Source organism: Callithrix jacchus, chromosome 7, assembly GCF_049354715.1.
Source record: "Callithrix jacchus isolate 240 chromosome 7, calJac240_pri, whole genome shotgun sequence".
Classification (NCBI taxonomy): domain Eukaryota; kingdom Metazoa; phylum Chordata; class Mammalia; order Primates; family Cebidae; genus Callithrix; species Callithrix jacchus.
Window position 1 is genome coordinate 135,893,727 of NC_133508.1, and position 10,947 is coordinate 135,904,673.

At 37.9% G+C, this 10,947-nt stretch overlaps 1 protein-coding gene across 3 annotated transcripts in view; it reads right to left on the bottom strand.

The window, feature by feature from the left end:
* Positions 1 to 10,427, bottom strand: part of DPYD (dihydropyrimidine dehydrogenase) — an 895,784-nt gene extending 885,357 nt beyond the window's left edge. For all 3 annotated transcript variants that reach the window (XR_008473049.2, XM_035252229.3, XM_054236576.2), the window contains exon 1: positions 10,318 to 10,427. Coding sequence is in view for 2 of the 3 variants with exons in the window: in XM_035252229.3 (XP_035108120.1) it covers positions 10,318 to 10,356 (39 nt within the window). In the remaining variant the exon portion in view is untranslated. The remainder of the gene's footprint in view (positions 1 to 10,317) is intronic.
* Positions 10,428 to 10,947: the final 520 nt, after the last annotated feature.

The following is a 10,947-nucleotide window of genomic DNA, read 5'->3' on the forward strand; positions in this document are numbered from 1 at the left end:
GCAACCAACAGAATGGGAAAAAATTTTTGCACTTTACCCATCTGACAAAGGGCTGATATCCAGAATTTACAAAGAACTCAAACAGATTTACAAGAAAAAAAATCAAACAAGCCCATTCAAAAGTGGGCAAAGGATATGAACAGACACTTTACAAAAGAAGACATACATGAGGCCAACAAACATATGAAAAAATGCTCATCATCACTGGTCATAAGAGAAATGCAAATCAAAACTACATTGAGATACCATCTCACGCCAATTAGAATGGCGATCATTAAAAAATCTGGAGACAACGGATGCTGGAGAGGATGTGGAGAAATAGGAACACTTTTACACTGCTGGTGGGAGTGTAAATTAGTTCAACCATTGTGGAAGACAGTGTGGTGATTCCTCAAGGACCTAGAAATAGAAATTCCATTTGACCCAGCAATCCCATTACTGGGTATATATCCAAAGGATTATAAATCATTCTACTATAAGGACACATGCACATGAATGTTCTCTGCAGCACTGTTTACAAGAGCAAAGACCTGGAATCAACCCAAATGCCCAACGATGATAGACTGGACAGGGAAAATATGGCAAATATACACCATGGAATATTATGCAGCAATCAAAAATGATGAGTTCGTGTCCTTTGTAGGAACATGGATGAACCTGGAGAACATCATCCTCAGCAAACTGACACAAGAACAGAAAATGAAATACCACATGTTCTCACTTATAGGCGGGTGTTAAACAATGAGAACACATGGACACAGGGAGGGGAGCACTACACACTGGGGTCTGTTGGGGGGAATATGGGTGGGACAGCAGGGGGTGGGGAGTTGGGGAGAGATAGCTTGGGGAGAAATGCCAGATATAGGTGAAGAGGTGGAAAGCAGCAAATCACACTGCCACGTGTGTACCTATGCAACTATCTTGTATGTTCTTCACATCTACCCCAAAACCTAAAATGCAATAAAAAAAACATTAAAAAAAAGAAAACCCAAAGTATTTTAATTTACAAATATTCACACAAATACAAATTAAACCAGACAATGATTTCACCTGTTTACTTTAAAGAAAATAAAACAATTTTTATTAACACTTGAAAGGGTATCATTTTATACTCACCCATATGGCTCCTAGCAGCAATATGAATCAGTAGTACTATTTAGACATGAATTGGAAAATATTTCACATCCTTAAAGTAGTCATACCTCGCATTGATTATTCCTTTCTAGGATCCTATCATAATACTGTGATAATAAGCATAAAGGATATGTTAAAGTTTTGTTTCTTACTGTCCCCAGTCTTGGAATGGAAGGGGTGATGCACAGTAATTTTCATGAGCCACACAGAAATTTTTCTCTGCAAATGTTTATATCTCGTAGAAAAGACAGAGGCTTAATCATATCAATGTGTAGAGTTCAGGTTGCAAGTGAACTTTAGCTTTAAAATGTAGCAAAAATCAAGAGTAGTTTTGGTTAACACACCTAAGGAAGAAGTAAGTTTTGCTATATTTAATTTGTATGCAGGAGAAAAATGTGTTGAATCAAAAGTAATTACACTCATGGGCTCTTTCTTCTCTCTGAATACCAGGAAGGAAAAAAAAAAAGAAAATGTACATACATATATGCTTGTTCTTATGTACATGCACACACATGACAACCAATATTTGTAAATAAAGGCAGGCTAGGATACAATAATTCTTTGAGAACTTGGTCTGCCAGAGTGGTTTGTTCTTGGGGTGAGGGTGGGAGGCTGGGACAATAGAAAAGTTTCCATCACATGATGAGACAGCTGCAGTTAGTATTACATTTACTCATTCTAGATAACAACCTGAGATTTATCCATTCAAGACAACAATCTGAGATTTATGAATGTTCCATCCAAGATAACAACCTGATGCCCAACCTTACTCTTCCTTTTCTCCCATAGCAGAAAAAACAAGGAATGATGCAGGCTGTCAAGCCATTCTCTAGAAAGAAACGGTATTATCAGCACTAAGTTAAAGGGAAGTCACATTCACATCAAAAGGAACTACATCCAGATGCCTGCCTGTTCTGTTATCTAGAATCAGTGTTAGGAAGATGAGGCAAATGGGTAAACTGGTTCCATTTCCATTTTGCCCTTTCTGTCTTTGTACACAAAAATGGTCCCCTTTTCCATTTTTAAAGCATATATTTAAAGACACTTAATTCAGTTGAAGCACGCCAGTGAGAAGGGCAGAACTGAAATGAGCTAAATATCATTGAGCCAACCCTCTCAAGTGTATATACAGCACTAAGCTTTAAGGTAAAAAAAGGAAAAACTGTGCTGAAGCATTGTTGTTAATAACTGACTACAAATAAACAAGGTAAATGTCTGATAATAAGAGGGAGCTTTGAATACATTTTGTTATCTCCACCAACAAGGAATCTTACGCTGCGACTTAAAATTTAAAACCAAAGTTAATAAGAATGATAGGACAAGAAAACAAATATCAAATTATGTATGACTAAAAGTATTTAAGGAAAAATTACCTCGTGCACAGGAAAGAAAGGTATTACATCCCTATCACATGGATGACTTGAGTGGGATGACTATGTACCTTTGGAATCATCTTTTGATTTTAGTTTTTTGCATTTTTTAAATCTTCCATATTGATCATGAAAAATACTTTAAAAATTAAATCAGGGAAATAAAGTGTAGTGTAACTAAGGTTACACTAAAAGTTAACAGGAATTAGCATTTTGTGGTGAATGGTAACAAGCGTTAGCCCTAGAAATCTGTCAGGGGAACTGAATGCTTTTCTTCTTTGAATTGTAGAGAAGTTTAAATTTTTACTCCACTACTCCTCAATATTTGGCATGGAGAAATATCTGAAAGAAGGCCCCCAAAGCTTTCAGGTGACTGTGGCATAAGGAGTCAAGAGAAAAATAGCTTGAATTCTGGGGTACCCATTGTTTATGGCATGGTTTTCACCTATAATCATCAATCAAAAAACACACTGAAGAAATTAGCATAAAGAGTCCCATCTCCTTTTTTGAATCTCTGGTCTTAATTTCTAGTTAAAGACAGCATAATCCAAGAAATACAAAATGTGAATTTATTAATTCCAGATCACCCTTACACAGAACTCCAACCATATACAGTAGGATTCAAGTTTTCCTGTATTATCGGGCAAGATTTAGATTTAGCTTGTTCACTAGATTAGAAAAGAAAAGGCAGCAAGCAGACATGAAAAAAGTTTAAAAATCAGGTGACTAAGTACATCAAATTCATATAGCTGGCATAAATAATACACTCAATCCTATCTAGCATGTAAATCAAGTAGCTAAGATCTCTGCATTTCCTTAATATGATCACAAAGCAGATCACATTTCCAAACAATTTCACCGTTGCTATATTTTATTTCAAACTATCCTTAAAAGACTAATCAATAGCAAACTCACTGAAGAATCAGAAAACTCTTCACAGTGGCTGAATGATTCCCACAAGGTCAGAGAGCAAGGGATCTATGGCAGGGAGCAAAATTATTCCCAGGCTCATCCTCTACCTTGGGAAATGTACTTATTTTAATTAACAAATAGTAAATATACATTCTACTATTTTGCTGACAATTTCACATGACCTTTTCATTATGCATAGTAACATTTTTATAAATTTTCCCATGCTACAATTTTTCATGTCAGTCATAAATAAATAATAAAGATTAAGATCTACTTGATGAGTGAATCCTGAGTAGGTACACTGAGTCATAAATTGGAGGATAAAGTTTTGGGAAAGAAGTAAAAGTGCTGGGGGTTTTGAGAGGTGGAGGTGGAGGAGAACGAGCCGAGAGAGGTAAGGAATAAAATATGGGGAGAGGAGGAGGTGCAGTCAGGGCTCCATCCATGATCGCCTCCTGCATAAATCAGGCCTGGAGTTGACATGTAATTTTGTGTGGGTCCCCTGAGAAGTGGCCCTTAGGGATTAATTATTGATGAAGAGATTTTTCTTCAAAGTGGCCCAGTCAAGAGTCCCTCAAGGGGACATTCATAAGTGCTTATAATATCAATTTCCAAGCACCTGGGAGGTAGAAACGCAGATTGTCTCTTTAATTATTATGATGGAGGTAGAGTCTAGCAAAAATGCTGTTACACAGCCAAGCTAAAATTCTCAAAGAAATAAAATTATTACTGCTAGTAACAAAAGTTTGATATACGAGTCATCTCTCATTAAGATCACACTTTACCTTTTCCTGGTGCAAAATAGGTTATCTCCAACCAACTATTTCCTAGGAGGTAAAAAAAGTTATTCATAAGCAAATGCAGTGTGTTCAGGGACGCTTAAAAATTTAGAAAAAAAAATTGTGTTTGAAGCTAACAAGTTTGTTTAGAGAGAAGGTAAGTTTACTTCAGTTAGCACAAGAAATCTAGGGGTTTGTTTAAATTATGTAAGAATTTCTTTTCAGAAAAAAAATAATGCCAAATGCCTTCTAAATTTCTACGAGAACGCCAAAAAAAAATTTTCACATATTCATTAGCTCTAATCTAGTCTCAAAAATACTCAGAAAAAAAAGAAGAATCAATCCACGGGTATGCTGCAGTACAAAAAGTAAAGATGGGGGGGTCAGCCCTGGATTTGAATCTTATTAACCTATGTAATAAACATGAATAGTCTTATAGAAATAAAACCTAGGCCATATACTTCCTTTATGTCACCTGAAGCTTACACCAGTGGCTTGGCAGTACAACCAGTACTAAAAACATATTTTTAAACAGAAAAATAAATGAAACGGGTCTCTTTAAATTGATTTTATATATATATATATAAAATATATATATATATATGTATTCATGGTGAACTAGCTAAAATAAAAGTTATATGTTGAGTTTAAATACAGATGTTTCATATCTACTAGTGTAACATTTTAATTAAAAGCAATGGAAGCAGTAATAATTATAAACCACAGGAAGGACATAATCCTATTAAGAGTTATCTCAGTATTATAATTGGCTCCAGGATATCAGTGAACACCCACACAATTGATATTTGAGGCCAAAAACACCTTCTGTCTTGATATGGAGTATTAAGAGCAAATGAAGTCCAGAAGGTAAACATGTCACATTTTTAAAATCAAAGTCCCAATTATAGTTAAAGGTATAATCTAACAATCCTTTATTAAATATTTTTTGAATTAAGATAGAATATAAACAAAATAAAATTTTCTTTACAGTTTTAAGGACTGAAGGCCTCTGCAACATATTTGTCATCCATCCATACAGCTAAGAGGCAGAAAAATAAATTGGCCAATCCTACTGTTTAATCTCCTCTAGCTGTATTCAAGCCTAGATTATATCAAATCTCTCATCAGATTTTCTTTGTCATGATATATTATGACAATCTTTTTTCAGTCTCATTCTTTTAGTTTGGTGTTCCATTAGTTACATTTACGCTAATTATTAGAAGTCTTCCACAGTGATCAGACATCTTTATCTTACTAGGAGTTCCAGCTTTCAGCCCTTATATTGTTGACAGTTTATACAGTTTGGTAAGATGCTGTATTCATATAGTTAAAGAAAGGTATGATTGCTTTAAGATCTTCCATAAGTGAATTCGTATTTTGCCTCTAGATCTTCTTAGTGTGCTTATCAATTCTTACTGTTAATATTCATCTTCTTAAAAGTGAATTTTTCCTCTAGAATGTAACAAAGGAGGCTACTGAATTCCAGCACACTTTACAATTAAGCAATCAGTCAGCACCAATTGCTATCATTAAGATTAAGCAGATCCAATCTAAAAATCACCCACCATCAAGATCCATCTTTAGTCACTAATCTTAAAGATTTTAACTAAACTACCAAATCTGGTCATCTGAATTCATGTGCAAGGATAGAATTTTTCTTTAAACTGCCCAGAACTTTGGTGGGCCAAGCTAAAAGGTTCACTTGAGCCCAAGAGTACAAGGCCAGCCTGGGCAATATACTGAGACCCCATATCTATTTTAAAAAACTACACCAAAATACATATAAACATGCTCAACTATATAAACATGCAGTACTTTAAAACTACAGGAAGCTATCACTAGAATCAGTGACTCCTCAAAGCGCTATGTCAGATAATCAGACACATTTCTACTGTCCAGCTAAACTCCTTAGAAAGGAGAAACACTCCAGCTCTTTGGGAGGCCGAGGCGGGTGGATCACGAGGTCAAGAGATCAAGGCCATCCTGGTCAACATGGCGAAAACCCGTCTCTACTAAAAATACAAAAAGTTAGCTGGGCATGGTGGCACATGCCTGTAATCCCAGCTACTCAGGAGGCTGTGGCAGGAGAATTGCCTAAATCCAGGAGGCAGAGGTTGAGGTGAGCCGAGATCGCGCCATTGCACTCCAGCCTGGGTAACAAGAGCGAAACTTCGTCTCAAAAAAAAAAAAAAAAAAACAGAAAGGAGAAACACTTTAAAGTAAAACTATGACCCACAAAACAGCTTAAAGTAGGAAGGACAAGCATGCTTTCAACAACTCTAACTCACAAAATAGGTTTTAAAAGTTAAAGCTTTAATAGTCTTAATTATTTAAGAATACATTTCCACAAGATCTGCAGTGCCCAATCAATAAAAGGAAGGAGAAAATAAATGACGGTTACTTACACATTCAGTAAAAATATATCCATTTAAATAAATAAACAACTCACGGCTTTCCATAAAGTGGAATCTTTGTTATCTCCTTTGTATCCATGATCCTTCTTCCTCCCCAACAGCAAAGGCAAATATGATAAAGTGTGTTCTGAAAATCTTTTGCCATCTCTGACACTTCACAACCCATGCCTTTCCTTGTTTCAAAATTTGTAAAGTCCACTTTCTCCAAGTCTTTCCCATTATGCTTCTGTTTTCCAAATTCGCTATTTTTAATCTCATTTTCCTAGTTAATCATACAGAAACTTCCCAATTACCTTCTCAAATGAACAGAAGTCAAAGTATCACTAATTCAGAAACAATTCCTGTTTGACTGGAAATGCATTTGATTTTGTGGACAATGGACTCCCCTTTTCATTCAGAGTAAATGTGAATTGAGTTTATAACTCCTTAACATTCATTCACTGATAATTCAAGGAATAGGCCTTGTGATTGTGACTTTGGGATTAGTATAATGACAGACAGTAACTTAGTTTGGCTATAAACATTTATCAAAATTACTAGTATTCAAATACTTAAAAGCTTGCTGCAGCTGCACACATTTTCGTTTAGATAGATACTTTCAAAGTGTATTCTCATTACCCCTGCCAGTGGAGGGGAACAAGGTTTTGAACAAAAAAGAACTCTTCCAAAATAATTCTCATTTCCTTTCAAATGTGCAGATGTTGACAGTACACTGGATATCAATTCAATCTAAATGAAGAAGTGCTGTGAAGTTACTGCTGAGGCCTGGGAAAGTGACCAATGTTCGATATTAACCTTCTTTAAAACTATCCCAGGAGAGTTTGTATTCAAGCCATCGTTGACAAAATTTGGATACTATTTGTATCCAAATAGTATGCTCACAAAGCAAAATAACTTCTAAAAGCATATAACTACCGTTAATGAACTTTAAAGTGCTAATCATTTCATTGGAAGTGATTTTCCTGAGAATATCTTTTTCTGTTATCTTTATTTTTTAACATTTTTGTCTTTTTTCCCAACAGGATGCTGTCAACTTGTGACATTTGTTTATTATCCTTATTATTATTATTTTCTGAATTTCCATGTGTAATTCAGAGAGGCTTAGGTAACTTGCCCAAAGTCACACAGCTTAAAAGGGGAAACCTCAACCAGAGACAGTTGGTTTCAGAAGCCAGGCTCTGAACCTCATTAATATATCTATAAAAACCTGACTTCTCATCCAACTTCTATGAATACCACAACAAAAATTTTGAGATGAGCTCGGTCCTATTACCAAGTAACACATCCTTTCTATGTCTATCTCCCAGCCCAGGGATATTCCAGCTATGGAGTTTGGTGATCTGATTGTTTTCCATATTCTTAACCCTCAAATCCAATGATTCAGACTAGGAATTACAAAGCAGGCACGCAAAGCATCTTTACATGTACTTCAATAACTTTGTCCCCCAGAAACAAAGATATTTCTTGGCTGTTTCACCGAAACCTGAAGTTCTATAGTCAGCTCATAGGAAAAAGTCAATTACTATTAGAATTGTTTGTTACCAACATCTTCTGTTCTTTTCACAATTATCAAATACTTTTCACATTTATCAATGTGTTCTTATCACATTTATTAACTGTTTCATACCAACATTTTTGAATATTACTTACTTGCCTATGTATTTGAAGCTAAAACAATGATCACAATCAGATCAATCTCTAGAAAATGGTTGTAATGAATTTGTTCAAGAAAAGCATTCAAATATGATGGAAAACTGAGCCTTTATCATTCATTCTAATTCTTCAACACAAAAATGAACTTTGGTAAGTCAATAGGATCAACTGAGGCATTTCTGCCTGAATGTGCTCTCCTAGGCTTAATGTATTTTTCCTCACTGCATTATATTTTAATGATTAATTTCATGCTCTTTCATGGTATTTTAGCTCATGAATCACTGTTATTACTTTGAGGGAAAAGTAAGGTACTGGGAGTGAGGAAAGATGTTACTGATTAAACTGCTGCACATATAAACTACATAAAAGCTGAAGGCATTTGAACACCAGCATTCTAGATTAAAAGGAATACTAGGCAAACTGGCCATATAGACTAAGGTTGACGTAATTGAGTGGAGCGAGTGGGTAGGATGGGTTTCTTAAATGTTCTTAGTTGAAACAATATATGAAATCAAGCTGGACATTCAATGTTTCACTGGCATCTTTCTCCTCAGTAGAATGTGAGTAAGAACTGATTTCAAAGACAACTGCAAAGAAAGATACCAGTTAAGTTGATAACACACCATTCTGAAATTAAACAGTCAAAAGCTACCCAACCTAAGACAACTCTGATCTCTGAAATCAATACTGCCTGAATGTTATCAGAAGCTTGTTTTTTGACTTACAAAAAAAAAGTTGAGTCAAAGTCACTAGACGACCCTAAATGAAATACAGAAAGAGACAAATATCTATGTTCATCTATGCTGCACATTGATTTGCAGAACAAATATTTGTTAAATATGTCATATTGCTCAATATCAAAACTCTCTGGAACAGAAACCAAAAGTAAACTAACTAGAGATGTCCACATAATAATACTTTGGCTCTTGTTACTAAAAGAATTTTTCAAACCAAGTTATGGAGCATGGAAAAAAACAGGACTACCTCCTCCCAGAATATAAAGTTTCTTCAATAAATTACAGAGGCAAAATGTGGCAAAAGCAGCTATTTGGCAAACAGGTGGTTTGCAAAACTTTTACAAAACTTTTACTTAAGCCGCCGCAAGGACAGATGAAAGGATAATTTTGCTATTACTAAACACACACACACACACACACACACACACACACACACACAATGTTCTACCAGCGTAAAAGACTCAAATAAAGAAAAGCCCCAAACAAAATGGAAAAACTAAAAAGCAGTTTGTCTTAGCCCTAAAGTGCTGACCTTGGTTAAGTATGTGTAAAATCACTGTTTATAATTACATCCTTCTCATCGCATATATTAAGGTATTAGAGAGAATGGAAATGCCATGTCGTTTCAGGTAGGACCTTATTTACAGGGAAAAAGAAGATTTTTTTTTTTTTTAAAACAGAAACGGAGAGCAAGAGGGAATCAAAAACCGTTGAGAGGAGAGAAAAAATACAATTTATGTTTTTCTGAGGGCACTGCATTTTTCATGTTCTGAATACTTTGTTCCATTCTCTCCATGTTAAATTTTTTCATAAACAATACTATGGCTAGAGGCGACTGCTACAGCTGCCACACAGATCTTTTATTTCTATACTTCACCTTTGCAAATAGCAGGATTCAGTTATTGGAGACTGGGGGCAGTGGAGAGGTGTCCAGAAACGGCATACAGGGGATGAAGGGGTAGAACGCGTGGGAAATGGGCGTTCCTACCTCCTAGAGTCCACCTCTCTAGAACTCCGGTGCTGCTTCAGTCACTGCCACTCAGGGCAGGACAAAACAGGCTTCCCGAAACATCACAAATCTCTTCCGAAGCAAACAGGTCCCGACGCAACGGGCACCCCCTCCAGTTACGGAAAGTCCTCCCCTCCGCTCCCTGTCTGCCCACGCGTGTCTCCGGCTCCGCGTCCTTCCACCTCACCCCGCAGATCTCCCGCGGGGAAAACTTTCCCGAGTCTCTCACCCTCCGGGGAGCCCGGCCCCGACCAGCTGGGCACCCCCCACCAACCCGCCACCACCGGCGAGCCGGGGCGCAGTCCGTACCTCGATGTCCGCCGAGTCCTTACTGAGCACAGAGGCCATGGCAGTGCCTACAGTCTGGAGTCGGCCAGTGACAGACACTCCTCGCTTCCTCAGGCTCCAGCTAGAAAGCCAAGTGACGGCAGCCGGAACGCGAGTGGAAATAGGCAGCAGAGGGCCGGCAGCGCGGGGGCGGGGCGGCGACGCCCCCGGGGCGGGGCTGCGTGCTCGGTCCTGCGACTCCCGCGCCTGGCTCGGCCGCCGCAGCCCGGCCTTCTCCCCTCAGCCCGCTCAGCACCCGGGCCGAGAAGCTTGTTTTCCTTCTGCAAGCGGAAGGGAGGGAGGAGGAGAGTGCCCGCTCCGGGGACTGGCCTTTACTCTAAACTGCTGAACACTGAGCTAGGCAGGCGGGGCCCGTTAGGAGGGATCCCCAGGATTAAAGGTAAAAGCAGTCCGCGCGCCAAGCAACAACTCGCACTTTTCCTTTTCTTCTGCACAAACCCCGCGAGATGCAGATATATTGAGGGGCGACTGCGTCTTCAGAAACTCCTTAGGGATGAAGTAGTAGATGTTCCTCCATCCTTCATCCATCCACCGAGTAGGCGGGCGGGGTTTGAGCTGCGGCGGAGGATACCAGAGCACCGGTCTTCTGAG